At 43.3% G+C, this 17,715-nt stretch overlaps 1 protein-coding gene across 1 annotated transcript in view; it reads right to left on the minus strand.

Moving 5' to 3' along the window:
* Positions 1-6,019: 6,019 nt before the first annotated feature.
* OTUD7B (OTU deubiquitinase 7B) overlaps positions 6,020-17,715 on the minus strand; it is a 64,607-nt gene continuing 52,911 nt past the window's right edge. The window contains exons 8-11 of the mRNA XM_088474168.1: positions 17,437-17,586; positions 17,038-17,155; positions 12,712-12,796; positions 6,020-12,404 (exon numbers count right to left, since the gene is read on the minus strand). Coding sequence (XP_088330294.1) covers positions 11,091-12,404; positions 12,712-12,796; positions 17,038-17,155; positions 17,437-17,586 — 1,667 coding nt within the window. The 3' untranslated portion in view covers positions 6,020-11,090. The remainder of the gene's footprint in view (positions 12,405-12,711; positions 12,797-17,037; positions 17,156-17,436; positions 17,587-17,715) is intronic.

The raw sequence follows: 17,715 nt of genomic DNA on the forward strand, positions 1-17,715 counted from the left end.
GCCAAATTGAGCAAAAAGCGATTTACTCGTATATCAGCAGAAATAAACACATAATGGATTGTCTGCTTTATATCTAATGCTTTGTTTTATTTGTTAGGTAAGACCGACTAAGGTGTAAAATGGCCAGAAAGTGCTAATTATAGACCTCCTAAAAATTACCTTCTAAAATATATATTGCTGTATAGTAACTAGGATGTAAAAGCTATCAAATATAAAATACGGATCTGCAGGATATAATCAGTAAAAAGGACACACATAAAATGCACACAGATGTTTATAGCCCCTTTAAACATATTAAAAGTGCATTTTATCTATATATAGTGTAGAAGGTAATTTTTAGGAGGTATATAATTTGCGCTTTCTGACCATTTTGCATAATTGAAACAAATTTTATATTTATTTTATGAAAGCTGATTTTCTGAATTTGATGAAGCTCTCGATCACATTTGTATTTCAGACTAAGTAAAGTAACTATATAACTAGTCACATAACATGTAAATGCTAGCCATTGGGTGCATATACAGTTACCATATTAGCCCCTATTAATCAGAATACACCTGATGGATGACACTGGTCAGGAAGTCACATCGCAGACTGTTACCTAAGGGTCACCGAATCTGACCCCCGTCACCCACACAGTCATCTCCTATGTAACCCCCTGCGGCCAATCAGAACAAAGTACAACAAATCCCAATAACAGTGCACTTACCTTCCGCCTGAGGCACGGGAAGATCAGGCTGAGGCAGCCCATGGCTGCCCCCCCACCAAAGCCCCTTCCCTAATCTACCAATATATACACTAAGTTATAAATAAAAACTGACTTATATAATAACTTATACACTATAGTAACTGATAAACTGTCTTATAAACTAAAAACCTAATAAAAACTATAAAAACACTAGTAGAAACCACCAGCTGGGTAAAGTCCTGCACACTGCTCAGGGACCAGGTAACAGGATGAGTCCTAGTGCATTGTCCCTGCTCATCACTCATTGTGTCATAATGGCACCATTGTGATGTCATCGTATAAACTGTAGCAGCAGTCACACATGCCAACATGTGTGTGACAGAAAGAAACGGTGCTCCAGCCAATCAGCTCCCAACTGTCATTCTTCAAACAGATAACAGGAGCTGATTGGCTGGAGCACCGTTATCACACAGGAGTTTTATCACTTGTTATGAATGATAGGGCCTCAGCCATCAACATGTTTTATCATTCACAACAAGTGATAAAACTCCTGTGTGATAACGGTGCTCCAGCCAATCAGCTCCTGTTATCTGTTTGAAGAATGACAGTTGGGAGCTGATTGGCTGGAGCACCGTTATCATACAGGAGTTTTATCACTTGTGGTGAATGATAAAATGTGTTGATAACTGAGGCCCTAAGTATGTTGCTATTACCTGTATAATAATGTCATATTTAGTGCCTGAGGCAAGTTATAGCTCTGGGCCTGCAGCCTCCTTTGCGTCTGGACCCATTACACCCCGGGTATATCATCCCCGCAACAAGTGTATTGTACATTGCCATAACTCAGTAACTCACATAGAGATAACACACTCACATGGGGCCCACATCGTATAGTTATGTGCTGCTGGGCAGCGCTCCTCTCTATGTGGTTCCTTACTGTGCAGGGGTCATTGGGCACCAGCTCTTACTGTAGGTTGCTGGTGCCCCACTCCTTAGTTATAGACCCTCCCTTCAGCTGGAGGAGCAGGTTACATGGTGGGTCTCTGCCATCTGGGACAGGCACCTGCCTTTACCAAACTAACCTGTTACTTTCTGCTCTCAGTGGGAGAGTTACCAGGCCCACGTCACGTTAGCTGTGCCAGGCCCATAGTGTAATATACTTGGCCGGTGGTTATTATAGATTCTGACAAAGGAAACAAGTTTTGGACCAGATTTAACATAAATGTATTAAAGACGCAGGCTCAGGCCATCACCTAGGTATGCACACACTTAGCCTTTATGTCACCCAATGTAACCTGTACTGATGGATTGTCTTACGCAGACCGTCCCCCTGCCCAGCTTGTGTTACTAGGGGAGAGTCTGTAACATGTGCTGGTCAGGCATTTCCTACTGTATATATGGGAGCTCAGTGACATCCTATACAGCCGCCCACCCTGTTCAATTTACTTACAAAAATGTGTTTGTTAGAGAAATATAAATTGCTCAATCAATGTATAAGTTGCCAGCAGGTGCTAGTAGTGGCAGGTTACCTAGGAGTGAGAAGGGGGGACCTCCGAATCCGTTAGCGCTCAAATTAAATACGCGTGACCCACTCTAAGGACTCCCATTGCAGACTCACTTTATAGCAGGAGCGCCATGATGTGACGGGTGACTAATATATGTGCAAATATGGGGAGGGGGGTAACTGGGACGTCTGTATTTTATCTACAAAGAGAATTTTTATCTTTTTAAATGTGTTTTCTATTAGATAAAGGGTGACTCTACAATATAAACAGATTGCCAGCTGGTTTCTCTGCTATTCATTAGCCCAAATGATAACCTGTGTCTTATTGGTTGGGGGAGGCAGGATGGTGTTTAATCTTGCCAAACATTATGCTCTGCTGCACCAGTTACGTTATTTTGTGTTAGATTAAATATAAAACTAGTTTCACAGTGCTCATGTATTGAATCCATACTATGCCATCTATTGTCCGTGCAGCTGACAAACAATATATCGCTTAGTGCATCAGCTCGCGTGTACAGCCAACATGTCTGGACGGCGTTCCTCACAGATCTATCACGTTGGCCTGCAGCACAGCCGATGGAGATATAGCTTGTGTATAGAGCGGTACATATGCATGTGTGTGTACGATCCATATGCCAGGCGTAGGAAACCGGCGACAATGACATCACTACCGCTTCCTGTAGCCAGGCATTTCGGGCGGCAGACTGGCAAGTGTGTATGCACAACTAGTTTGTGCAGAACACTTCACAATACCACCAAAGTCACTGATTTAATACACCACGTGGTTCCCAAAAGGTGCATACACACGTAAAGATTTTCTGTCCAACCATCCAACTAGTTGATTGGTTGGAATGAAAATCTGGTAACGTATGGGAGTAACTGATGATCAGCAATTTTCTCCCAAATGCCGGAAAATGGACAAAAACTGTTGTTTGAACAAATTGTTTAGATCAAACATTTAACAAACTTGTCTGACCGACCATTTTCATCTGTTTTCTGGCATTTAGGAGCAAATTGCTGATCATCAGTTACTCCCATACATTACCAGATCTTCATTCCAACCAACTAGTTGGATGGTTGGACAGAAAATCTTTATGTGTATATGCAGCATTAGATATCCCCATGATTTTCCTCTCCACTGATGCTGAAAAAGGTTTTGATCGGGTGGATTGGAGTTGCATGACGGCTATACTGAGTCAGTTAAGCGCTACTTTTCTTTAAATGTTGCCCCTTTGGCCCAGATACGTGTAAATGGGATTTTAACGGATCCAGTCCATATAGCCAATGGTACTCACCAGGACTGCCCTCTCTCCCCCCATTGGTCTTTGTGCGGAGGCCCTGGCGAGAGCGATTAGGGCCAATCCAAGTATCACAGGCCTTACAATGGGTTCACGGGCCCTCTTTAAGGATGATTTACTAGCGATAGTCGCAAACCCAGTCACTTCTCTCCCTAACTTAATGAAAGAATTTCAGCGATTAAACAATCTAATTTTAAAATTAAATTATAGTAAATCTGTTGCCTTAAATGTCGCCGCTTCGGTTGAGACTGCATCTGCACTTGGAGCCTCCTTCCCCTTTAAATTCCAGACTTCCGAAATATTCCGAAATATTTGGGCATACAAAATACCTAAACGTTTACGTGATCTCTTTACTCTTAACCATACACCTTTGCTCAGTTCAATCCGTAAAGAATTAGATCAGCGGCTCCTGAAAAAGTTTTCATGGATGGGTCGTCTAAATATTGTCAAGATGAATATTCTCCAGCGTCTTTTGTATCTATTACAGGCAACTCAGATAGGTCTCCCCCAGGCTTTTTGTCCGAAGAACATATTCTTATACTAAACTTTATTTGGGGAGGGGGGGGGGGGGGCAGGAAGCCCAGTTTTAACCGGAGGTGTTATTTAGACAGAGATGCCAGGAGGGGGACAGCAATTGCCAATTATATCCATTTATTATCAGGCCATTGCGCTTAGTAGAGTTCTGGATTGGACCAGAGGTACTCTGGGTAAGCAGTGGGTGGATCTAGGCGGAATCATCCAACTCCATTTGAGCACATTTCCTTGGTGTTCTAAAATTGCTCATGCCTCGCACCCAACAGTAGGCCCTACCTTGGAAAATACTGCATATTAAACCTGGGAAACCCTGTGATATCTCCCCTTACCCCTATACTCCACAATCCCCTTTTCCCTCCTGGGACTTCAGGACGGTTTATCTCTAATTGGTCAGTGACTGGGATTGCTAGAATGAGTCACCTGAGGGCTGATGGTCAATTTAATTTGCAAAGTTATGTGCTAATACCTCCCTTACAGATAACTGTTCTTGGGCCTACATTCAGATCTGATATTTTACTTCATCCCTTGGTGATCCTTCGTTATTTGCTAGAGACATGACACCCTTTGAAACTATGTGTTCCCAACGTGTTCCTCCCACACATATAATCTCCGGTATTTATAAGATTATGCTACACAACATGTTTACGTCTCACCCTCTTTTTGTTGAGGCCTGGAACAGGGATTTTACACATAAGGGCATACAAATTAGTTGGGATAAAGTTTTTCAAATCTCCAAAGCATGCTTCACTAGTCTGGAGGAAACACAATAAAAAGTGTTGACTAGATGGTATCGCTGTCCTGTCATCCTACATAGATGCTTCCCCTCAGTGTTCCCTCTCTGCTGGAGATGTCTCAAGGAAACCAGTACAATGATACATATTTGGTGGAATTGTATATTCATTTCTCTCTTTTGGTGTAAGATAATAGCCTTGGCTTCAGAGATTTTGGGCTTGCAGTACTATTTGGTCCAGACTTTTGGTTGCTTTCGCATACGTCCATCCCTGTATCTATATATCAAAAAAAAAAAAAAAAAAGCTTCTTGGACATACCAACAATGCCACTAGGGCGATGCTTCCAGGCCACTGGCGCTCTCAGGTTCCCCAAAGGGGAAATGGTGTCAACGTCTTGACTTCTACATGACCATGGATGATATTCTTTATTTGGCCCCTGAATAACGTTCTGAGTTTACGACTGTGGTTTAGGTGGATTGAATTCAAATCCCCTGATTCTAATGCAGCCCTCATTCCGCGACCCTAGTTTATTGATGTTACTGATGCTAGGAATTTTTATGCTTCGTGTCTATTGTCTGCCTGACCCTTTCACACCCCGCTCCCTTCTTATATTTATTTATTTTTACTTACATTTTCTTTATAGTGTCATTTGTTGTATTTTAGTTTTAATTAAGACATTTTGGGACTTCTGTCTATATATTTATCAGCAGAAGATTTAATTGTTTGGAAACCAGTTTAGTTCTTTTTTTTTTTTTTCCGTGTAGGTTTTGTTGTACCTGATTTTAATGTACAAGTTTTGTATGCACAATTGTTAATTTTCTTTATTATTATTATTTTTTTTTTTTATGTACAGATTATGTACCATTGTTATTTGCTACAAAAAATGTTTTCTTTGAAAATAAAGAATTTGTTAAAAAAAAAAAAAAAACACAACAACCCACAGTAGCCCATAAATGCTGCTGGAAAAGATCTAGAACCAACAAATAAAAACAAAAACACACAACAGTGAATCCTTTTCACAGAATACAAGAGAAAAGAAAAACACGCACAAAAAAACCCCAAAACTTTTTATTCAAACAAATCCAACCCATAATTTAAAAGTAAAATTGACGCACAATTTTATATGATGCAATATATTTTTTATTCAAGGCACTTCAGCTCATGACCAATGTTCCATCTATTAAGAATTTGCATCAACACCCACCCAACCCCCTGGGTCAGAAAATAAAACCTGACAAGAAACCAATAAAAATCTGAACATTGGTAAAACATGAATTATTTTATTGCAATAAATTTTAAGTGGCAATGCTGCTCGGAACATAATGGTTTTGTTATTTAAAGCTTTTGCCGAGAAAACAAACAAAAAGAAAGTTTCAAACATTCCGTTAACAATGCGCCTCGCAGTTACAGCCTTGCGCGTTTCCATATTGTGCTCTACAGTTAGGAAGGTTTGTGCAAATACTGCTAACTGTCACCTCACGGGTGCCTCTGCGGATCACGCTGTCAGTTTAGAAGAGGATGGGAGCACACACACATATATATATATATATATATATATATGTGTGTATGTGCGCGTGTATAATATATATATATTTTATACACACACACATACGCACACAGATATACAAATACTTTACAACAGGTTCATTACACTTGTAATTAGAAGGAGACAGAAATGTGCAAATAATCCGTATAATCCTCATCATGTTCCTGCAATTTGCAACACTGGTTAAAAAAAAAAAAAAAAAAATCTGCAGACTTGAGATGGAAGATTTGCATAGGTCTGCATATAGAACACAATTAATGGAGATGCTGTATCCAAAAATAATTTAATATCTAAATCCAGATGCTGGATCACACTGAAGATGAGAGCATTAGTGCTAAAGCAAGACAAACATGAATAAAAAAAAAATAAAAAAAATAAACGTTTAGGAAGGTATTCCTTTAAAAGAGGCGTATTTAACATTCAGCCCTCCAGCTGCTATAGAACTACACATCCCAGCATGCCATGCTACAGTTTTAGCATGCCCTATTAGCAAATCTGTGGCAGGGCATGCTGGTATGTGTAGTTCCACAGCACCTCGAGGCCACTGTTGAATACCCCTGCTTTAAAGTGACTGATTTGCTATACAGTGTTGGCAGGCAGACATTTTAAGGGCGGAACCAATAATCACAAAACACCAGAGGTCACTAGTTTCTAATGAACTGACAGGCCCACAAAAGATGGCTGCCTCCACTGTAGGCAATGGAAAGACATATATATATATATATATATATATATATATATATATATATATATATAAAAAATGTGTGACAGCCTGAAAAGTTTCCATGTAGAATAATCTAAACTGTTATGCATGTCTTTATTTTATTTAAATATTAAAGAGAAAAAAAAAAAGTCTTTCATTCCTAAACCAGGAAAGTTGATTGCCCACATTAGCCTTAATGAAACAAACCGCTGTATTTTCTGCCCATCCCATTGAAATAATGTTATACCCTGAATGCACCAAATCATCACCGAGGTGACCAGTAACTTTCTATCGGTCACCGACTTGCAGCCATTTTATGGGCTAAAATAGTGCATTATACCCCAGCAATGTCACTCATGGTGTGATAGGCTGTATACTCATGTATATTAGATTCAGCTCACAAAATGGCTGCCTCCACTGCTTTAGATGACGAACATACTATACATATTGCATTCCAGAGTATGAAAAATAAATTTGTAGTTGGTAGAAAGGTTAAAAAAAAAAAAAGAACAAACATGACAGACGTGAGAAAGTGCCTAAAGATTTTGATCTTTAAATTCAAAAGTTAATACAGCGAAAACAATCATTCAATGCATTGCATAAAATAAAACATTTATGTCATTGCTAGATCATATTTACATAGTGTTTTTTTATGGCTAAACTGTCCAGAAAAACAAAATAATTGCAAAGCCAATAAAGGAACCAAAGCAAAATGGAGTCAGCTTTGGATTACAAACGATCTGAAACAATATAACGTGAGATGATACTACCCACGCGATGAAAAATATCACACAAAAGGCAAATTCGTGGTGCAGACAATTAGCAAAACCAAAGTTATCAATCAATACTTGATCTCCCTCCCAAAGATTAAATTTAAAACGTCACAATATCAAAAATATCTTTCCCGCCTTCTTCTCTCCTCAGGGTCCGTTACAGTATTCTCAGCTCTTCAAAATAGAGCCACAGGCATAATATATTTATATATATAACGTTTTATATATATATATTTTTTGTTAATAGATATTTCTATCAGCCAGAACAGAGGTAGTATGGGAAACACATATCACGATGAAAGCTGGTTAGCAGAGCCACAAAATAACATTTTGGTGGGGGGAGAGAGCACAGTGCTGTGTGCCAGCCTCACCCCGAACCATAAACCTATGATGCCACGTCTAGGGGGCGGGGCTCCAGTAAGTAGAGCACTGGGCAGGTCCATGTGCTGCAGAGTGCCTGGCTGGAAGTTCCTGGCTCTGCAGTAGCGCTAGTGGCTACAGGGTGCTAACCACAAGGCCCTGAGTGGCGGCACTGCTTGCACACCTGTAGCTACTACCCTGGCAGAACACATTATATTAGTGAATGTGGTTTTGAATTTCTATGGGTCAACTGAAACAAAAAATTAAATAAGTTCACTTGTTAGCAGTAAAAGGTTTATTGCTATATGGACTCTCCAGGGTGATTTTATTACTTTTGAGAACAGAAAGTGTTCATTAGGGCAAGCATTGCATTAAAAGCTGGTGTTAGTTTGTCATGGTAAAAGAACAAAACAAATGACACCTATAAAACAATCAAAATTTTTTTAGAGGTGTCAATGATATCACTAGCTCCTGGTGAATGAATAGGCAGCTCATTGGCTCAGCCCACAAAATGGCTGCCTCCACTCTCTGTGGTGAATGGATAGGCTGTGTATTGGTATAGCAAACAAAATGGCTGCCTCCACGGCCTGTAGTGATTGGATAGGTTGCTTATTAGTACATTCCACAAAATGGCTGCCTCCACTGTCTGTAGGCGCTGGGTACACTTTAATAAACAGAAGGGGAGAGGGCATAATATACCTCCAAAACTTGAGGGTTTATACATCTTGACATTCCTACTGACTTGGTGAAGAGTTTGGCATGAAACTAATTTCTATATATTCATATAATATATTTGTTTCCATTGTTTTACATAGACAGAAAATGGGTTTCAGATATTGGTAGTAGATTTTTTTTAACATGTATTTACGGTCTAGTACCAGCTTTTTATTTGCCGTTATTTGTTATAATGTACAAACTGTTTATAGAGATTACTGAACCACCGAAGTGCTTCTATATTTCGAATAAATCATTTTAGATTTAATTTATGGTAAAAACCTCCCAGAACTGATGGATCTGCAGTAACAACTTTGGGGCCTAGAAGCAATTTGCTTGCTGTGTTGAGGTGTACTAGGAAATTAGGCCTAGTCCACATCTGTGAATTTAGTTGTTTTTTTTTTTAAGTTTTTAAAAAAACTATCCTGATGGGGGATACAGAACCGAGCCATCAAAACACGCTGAGGCATGACCTACAAAAACACACAAAAAACCAGAATACTTTGATATTTCCAATATAATGTAGTTGCTACATTCAAGATGGCTATTTAACTGACTGACACGCAAATCATCTACTGGAATTATCTAAAGCAAGAGAATCTGGCTCTTGGACCGAAATTGTGCAGCCATGTAAGGTGGTTGGCGATGGAATTATAAGGAGGTATCCAATTTGATGCGATAACCTGTTTTCTCCCGTAAACCCGAGGGTCACATGGTACAACTTTCATGAGAACGTTTTTCCCTATCTTATTACATGTATTTCGAGAAAATTTCGTAATTGTTCTCCAGAGAATTTATCTCGAGAAAAGAAATCTCCATAGTAAAACACTGGCTTTTCACAGAAAATCTATCCAATTACAAGCGAGTGAGAATTTTTCAGGGGTTGGGCTGGTTTTTATAACTTGTGCAAAACCTCTATTTTTGGCTAAATTAGCTTAATTTGACCAATAATGACGTCATTTTTGGGGTGAAGGAGCGCAAAGTGCAGACAATGGGTTAATTGACGTGGGACAGGTATATGGGGGTGCTGTATGAGTGGGAGAGGCAGGTTTAAGATTGTCGGGGGGTGTTAGAGGTGTACTTTTTCGTTTTTTTTTTATTTTTTTAAAGTGGCTTCAAATTACCCAAATTTATACTTATAAGCAATTTTATCGAACATTAATTTTGCAAGAAAACACATAGAAGTGGAAAAAAATTTTTTTTTTCAGGGAAAATTATGTTGGGAACAGTGCAGGCAAGCAGTGGAAACACGCTGGTCAAACTGGTGCAAGGACTACACCCCAGTGTGATAAGTTCCCACTCCCCGATCGCACAATTGGTCGGTATTCGGGAGATCTTTACGGAAGCTCGCTTGCAATTGGATACCGCGAAAACTACAAAACCAAAAGTAATCGTTTTCTCACAATAACCGCGAAAACGAAATTATTGAGAGAATAGCGGAAATATTGCATTTAATTGGATACCCTCCCCATAGTATGTGTGGAAATATTATTGTATTTAGTAAAAACTGCAACCTTCCTGCCTCGTGCCTCAGTGTTACCACTAGCTGTCAGTGAAGGAGGCAGCAGTCTCATGAATATTGCCTTAGCACACAAAATGGCTGCCGCTCCGCACAGGCGATGAGGGGAGGAGGTAACTGCTGCTTCTAAGCTTGAGGGAGGTGGAGGGGGGATATGTGATTTTAACCATCAGTGACAGCGGTTTTGCAAAGCAACTGAAGCAGGTATTAAGGCAATGGGAATGGTGTGACTATGTACGAGTTTATTGTTTGAGGATCCCTTCTCTGCCAAAATGATGCACCAATACATGCCCAAAATATGCTCCCAGCACTTGAGGGATTAACTTTCTCCAAACCAAATCAGTCTTTTATTTTAAATAAGAATTTTTTTTTTTTTTAATTATTATTTTTGTTTTTTTTTAAATCTAAAGTGCTAAGGAGACAGTCAGCGTTTTGAAAATCTGTCACATACAAAATACCAATTTTCATTTATTTTTCTCCTTATAACCTTTAATTCCACGTTCCGAAACATGGGTGCTATCCTCGCCTGTCCTAGATACCATCTAGAAGCTGCACACTTTGTTTTTTTTTTTTTTTACTGAATGTACCCCTCTGGGGGCGTTCACAACACTCGAGTAACCCTTACAGGAGAACACTGTAGGGACCGTATTGCAACCTCCCCTATGCTGCCCCTACTGGAACACTTCAAGGATTTTAAAGTCAAACACCAGATAATGTTCCTCAGAACCTGTGAATTAAAGCCTCTTTTTCCCGCTCTTTCCGCCTCAGTTCCTCCCTGTAACAGCACGAACAGTAGTTCCCCGTTTCTGGGTGTCCATAAAAAGTGCAGTGTATCTGCTTACACTTGGTCTGCTGGAAATTATAGAGGGTCCGCGTTTTGCCGCTGTCGGACGTTACCGCCCTGGACAGGGAGCTGGGGTCTGTGTACTCTCTGTAGCCATTGCTGTGCGCGATGCAGACCGTCTGGTCACCCTCTGCAGGATAGACCGGAGGAAGTTCTGTCTCTGAGGGAGGAAGCAGGCCGCCGTGTGGCAGGCTAGACGGGTAAGGGTGAGGGCAGGCCTGCATGCAGTGCCGTGGGAGAGTGGCGTAGGAGGGCAGATTGTTGCAAGAGCCGCCTGCTACCTGTCTTCTACTGTCCTGGTAGCTGTGAGCATGGGGACTGTCCGATGTGTTCACTATGGAAGGTCTGGGGATAGTAAAGCCCCCGGAGTAACTGGAAGGCAGGGCTGATTTCATGCCCCCACTGTACTCCATGCCCTGCATCCCATAGTTATTAGTCACTTGGGAGTAGGTCGGTAGTGGGAGAAGATCGTCGGATTTAGGTTGCAACACGTCCTGCTCCAACCGCTTTGTCGTGCCACAGTTCATGAGGGACTTTTTCTCTGCCTCTCTCTGCTTCTTCTCAGCCTCAAACCGATCTTCGGCATCGCTTAGGTACCGCTCGATCATCTGCTTCTGGTAAGGCTGACGATCGCTGGTTTTTAAGAGGCAGGCAAAGATGAACTTGCGTTCTCCTTGCATGGCTGCCCGCAGGATGCTGAGGCTCAGCTTGACATCGTGGCTGTACTTGTAAGGGTCATTCTGGGTCTTGTCCGTGGACGACTTGAGCGAGGACTTCTCGGACGACGTGGACGCTTCGCCTTGGGACAAGTCATCCTTGCTGCCTTTCCTTCCCTTCACGGACCCTTTCTTTTTCTTCTCCAATGTGTCCGCTTGCCCGTTGCTCATCCCCGACTTCCCACTCTTGCTGTGCATCAACCCGCCCATGTTCTTCTTCAGCTTGCTCCCCAAACTCTTCCCGAAACTGCCCAGCTTGTTGGCCACGGAGTCCGCGCGTTTCTTTTCTTTCTCCTTGTCTTTTTCTTTTTTCAGTTTCTCTTTCTCCTTGTCTTTCTCCTTCCCGGTCTTGCTGCCCCCGTTGCTGGCGGAGCTGCTGCAAACGGACTCTTTGTCAGACTCTCCAGACTCGGCGGCGGACCGTGCGTCATCCCCAGCAGATGCGGTCGGAGACTCTGGCTGGGCGAGAGGAGCCTGGGTGTAAGGAGGAACAAAAAAACACGTATCAGAATATCGTTACGGAAAGATGATCCGATCATACCTAGGCTTATCTCGGAGACGAAGAGCCTGGGGATAAGGGACCAGGAACCTCCCTGGAGGATGCTGGTGCTACAGTTATATACACGTTGATGAAGGAATATACTGCATTGTTTTGTGATCTGGTAATAATGGTTCGCAGCCAATGCCCTAAAAAAACAAGGCAGGGAACTTAACCAGGGCACACAGAGGCACAAGTCTTAGCATACAAAGGAAAAGGAAGCTGTGTACACTCCCCGCATACCTGCATCTCACACGGCAGAGACAGCCAGGTCACCGTCATGTAATTGTGCAGCAAGTTTAACTTCGCTTCCAACGATAACGTCACACTGGAAGAGAAAGAACACACATTGTACTAACATTTATCACTTTATGTCGGCACATCCATAGTGTTTGTACTCTATGCAGTGGTGGCCAGTAGTAAACAGCACTTCGGAACATACTGGTCAATATTACATCAGCCCTAATATACAGAAGTGTTTTGCCTTCACAGATTCTATGAGTAGGCGCTGGGAGCGTCTGTGTGGTGCAGATGCGGCTTATCTGTGGCTCAACAATGATTGGTCCACCAGAGATTACCCAACAAACATGGACTGGATCATTTCTGGGTATGTCGGTAAGTTTGGATGGCACCACTCTGATGCAGAGCGTAGGGATTGAGGCACAGTGATTATGCAGGTGGTGTAGGATAAGGTGTAGGAGTAGATATGAGGACTGATGCAGAGTGCAGGGACTGAGGCACAGTGATTATGCAGGTGGTGTAGGATAAGGTGTAGGAGTAGATATGAGGACTGATGCAGAGTGTAGGGACTGAGGCACAGTGATTATGCAGGTGGTGTAGGATAAGGTGTAGAAGTAGAGATATGAGGACTGATGCAGAGTGTAGGGACTGAGGCACAGTGATTATGCAGGTGGTGTAGGATAAGGTGTAGAAGTAGAGATATGAGGACTGATGCAGAGTGTAGGGACTGAGGCACAGTGATTATGCAGGTGGTGTAGGATAAGGTGTAGGAGTAGATATGAGGACTGATGCAGAGTGTAGGGACTGAGGCACAGTGATTATGCAGGTGGTGTAGGATAAGGTGTAGGAGTAGAAATATGAGGACTGATGCAGAGTGTAGGGACTGAGGCACAGTGATTATGCAGGTGGTGTAGGATAAGGTGTAGCAGTAGAGATATGAGGACTGATGCAGAATGTAGGGACTGAGGCACAGTGATTATGCAGGTGGTGTAGGATAAGGTGTAGGAGTAGATATGAGGACTGATGCAGAGTGTAGGGACTGAGGCACAGTGATTATGCAGGTGGTGTAGGATAAGGTGTAGGAGTAGATATGAGGACTGATGCAGAGTGCAGGGACTGAGGCACAGTGATTATGCAGGTGGTGTAGGATAAGGTGTAGGAGTAGATATATGAGGAGTGATGCAGAGTGCAGGGACTGAGGCACAGTGATTATGCAGGTGGTGTAGGATAAGGTGTAGGAGTAGAGATATGAGGTCTGATGCAGAGTGCAGGGATTGAGGCCCAGTGATTATGCAGGTGGTGTAGGATAAGGTGTAGGAGTAGAGATATGAGGACTGATGCAGAGTGCAGGGACTGAGGCACAGTGATTATGCAGGAGGTGTAGGATAAGGTGTAGGAGTAGATATGAGGACTGATGCACAGTGATTATACAGGTGATGTAGGATAAGGTGTAGGAGTAGATATGAGGACTGATGCAGAGTGTAGGGACTGAGGCACAGTGATTATGCAGGTGGTGTAGGATAAGGTGTAGGAGTAGAGATATGAGGACTGATGCAGAGTGCAGGGACTGAGGCACAGTGATTATGCAGGAGGTGTAGGATAAGGTGTAGGAGTAGATATGGGGACTGATGCAGAGTGCAGGGACTGAGGCTCAGTGATTATGCAGGTGGTGTAGGATAAGGTGTAGGAGTAGAGATATGAGGACTGATGCAGAGTGCAGGGACTGAGGCACAGTGATTATGCAGGAGGTGTAGGATAAGGTGTAGGAGTAGATATGAGGACTGATGCACAGTGATTATACAGGTGATGTAGGATAAGGTGTAGGAGTAGATATGAGGACTGATGCAGAGTGTAGGGACTGAGGCACAGTGATTATGCAGGTGGTGTAGGATAAGGTGTAGGAGTAGATAAGAGGAGTGATGCAGAGTGCAGGGACTGAGGCACAGTGATTATGCAGGAGGTGTAGGATAAGGTGTAGGAGTAGATATGAGGACTGATGCACAGTGATTATACAGGTGATGTAGGATAAGGTGTAGGAGTAGATATGAGGACTGATGCAGAGTGTAGGGACTGAGGCACAGTGATTATGCAGGTGGTGTAGGATAAGGTGTAGGAGTAGATAAGAGGAGTGATGCAGAGTGCAGGGACTGAGGCACAGTGATTATGCAGGTGATGTAGGATAAGGTGTAGGAGTAGAAGTAGCCTGGAGGAGCCTCAGTACCAGGACAGCGTTTATGTAGTATGCTGGAACTAATGTACAGGGCCAAACGTAATAGGCAGCCAGGTTTTTAATAGTGCAGAGATTTGGGTGAGTTAGCAGTCAGATATAAAATGCTGCTTGTTACTAAGGGGGAACCATCTTGCTTTTGCCTTAAATTAACATTTTATATCAAACGGCTAATTCGCTGCCCATTACATCCCTCCCCATAGTGCACAGGCAGGTGATGCGTGGCCGTACATAGGGGATATGGTTTAGTGCATGGGAAAAATATTTACCTAGTGCTGATTATGATCTGTGTGGGCTAGTTTGCTTTTCATGTAAAATACACAATTTCTATGACACCATTAGCACTGATAGTACAGTGTGTGACAATTTTCTAATGTAATATGCCTTTACTAGTGCATCTCTGGGCTTGATTCAGACCCGGTCGCAAGCGCTGAGCGCTCGCAACCGGGTCGATGTTTGCCCACTGGGCATGCGCACGACGGAGCCGGCTCCGTTGTGCGCATGCGCGAGACCAGGCTAGCGACGGGCGCTCCGTCGCTCCGGGTCTCGCACCAAAGGGGGCGAGGTGTCGATGGTGATTGACAGCTCGCCCCGTTTGAGAGGCGTAGTCGGGGGGTGGCTTCACAAACGGAGGCGTTCCCAAGCGAACGCCTGCCATTTGTGGGCGGCCCCACTGACATCACCAGTGATGTCAGTGAGAGAGCTTCCGGCTCTATTAGAACCACAAACTCTCTGGGGCTTGCGGCCACGAGACCCTACCACAAGGGTCTCGTCGCAAGCCCTACGGTCGCGATGGTCTTGACCATCGCGACCATCATCCTGGCCACTCGCTATAGCTGTGGGTGGTCACCCACAGCTATGCGAGCGGCCAGGAGGCCGCACAAAAAAAAAAAAAAAAACGCCCCGATTCAGAGCGAGCACTCTTTCAGAGCGTCCGGCTCTGAATCAGGGGCTCTATCCTCAATCTAAATCTAGCTATGAAAATCAATCTATATCTATTTATCTAGCCATCTAAATCTATAGAAGTCTATTGGGTTCCAATCAATAGATCTACAGTAAAAAGGTAGACACCTACTGCTAGACAGACAATAGGTCAACATGTACAAAAGGTCGATATGAATGAAGGTCAGCTGGTCAAAAGATCGACACAAACATGGTCAACACTTTAAGGGTCAGGCACTTACTGGAGGGTTAAAGTTAGGCACTAGGAGGAACGGTTAGGGTTAGGCACTAATTAAGTCACCTGTGCCCAAGCATGGTTAGCCTTAAAACCTGGACTGTTAGGGTGTCTTGAGGACAGAGTTTGGGAGCCTCTGGGCGAGGCTCTTCAAGAGGGTTAGGCTGAAGATAAAAAAAATACATTGTGTCGACCATTTCTACCTGTCGATCTTCATACATGTCTACCTTTTGTGTGGCGCCATATTGCCTGTCTATCAGTTGGTGTCTACCTAGTCACTGATTACCTCTTTACTGAAGATCATTTAATCCACACCCGAATCAATCAGTCTATCGCTTGTTACACTACAATTTCATTAACTGGTAAGATTGGTAAATCCAAACTACAACAGCTGATGATACGAATCTCCCATAATCCTTAGCTAACCATTAAAACACCAAATGCTGCAAGATTCTGAGTCAGACATAAATCGCCCACAAGTGCCGACGGCCGTGCCAGCCAGACTTCCTGCCCCATGCTAATGCGGGCACCCGTACGGCTTCATGCACACAGTTACACTGCCCAGTGCTTTCTCGCCATCATTAGTATCAACACTTCCAACAGCGCCACGCTGGGTGCAAGACATCCGGCAGACGCAGGAATCCCTTCGCCATAGGTTTGCGTCAGAATAACACGGAAGTCTGGCTACAAGCCCATGAAAGCATGTCTGGCGTGCGCTGGCAAGGTGGCAGCCCAGCTGATACCCAGAAACGCCATTTCACGTAGCCTCCGCCAATGTGCGTATTTCATGGTGCTAACAATCTCCTGATGTGGCGGCATTTGGATTGGCGTCTGACTCACTTGCTGCAGGGAAATCCTGACAACCCGTACTGCTCGGGCCCTGAGCATTACATTCTGTAAGATGAAATGAGTGGCTGTAACGTACCCTGCCAGCCGCACGTTATCGCTGTCGTTCTTGCCCCACTCCCAGTCTTTGCCCGGGTCAACTGCAAAGTGCACCGGCAGTAACTTGTGCCCAGAGTCGGTCAGGGGGATGAAAGGCACTGTGTATGCAGGGAAGACAAGAGTCACGTGAGAAAAACATTCATCGTACTAACTGTGCATCATCTTCCCAGCATGAATCTGGTTATAAAATACCATAATCAAACTATCTGACACCTGCTCAGTCTAGAGAAGCTAGAACCCCCCTTAGACTTCACTGGCTTCTTGTAACCGCACAGCTCAATGCGCAGAACGTTCATCCGACCAATCATCTAACTCCTTCACGAGATCCTTCACATTGCTGCCGTAAACACTACACTATATATTCCAGCACATACTGTACCTTGATCCTTGCTCTGTTTGCTCAGTTCCATCGATACCAGGGCAGAAAAATGGGCCTGGTCATATGCCAGGACCAGCGGGGAGCTGTGGCATTTGCTCGCCGGGACCTCCAAAGGAAGGTAGATGCCTCCAAAAGGTATTGGGGCAAATGCTGGAAGAAATGAGAGCTCAAGGTCAGAATCTACACGCATAGCAGATGATACTAATTACCTGAACGTCAGTAAAGGCAAGGAGGACCACTCGTATTTCAGACACCCGAAGGTGAAGAGCAAGCAGGCAC

The sequence above is a fragment of the Taudactylus pleione genome, unplaced genomic scaffold, assembly GCF_031769625.1.
Source record: "Taudactylus pleione unplaced genomic scaffold, aTauple2 ptg000148l, whole genome shotgun sequence".
NCBI lineage: Eukaryota > Metazoa > Chordata > Amphibia > Anura > Myobatrachidae > Taudactylus > Taudactylus pleione.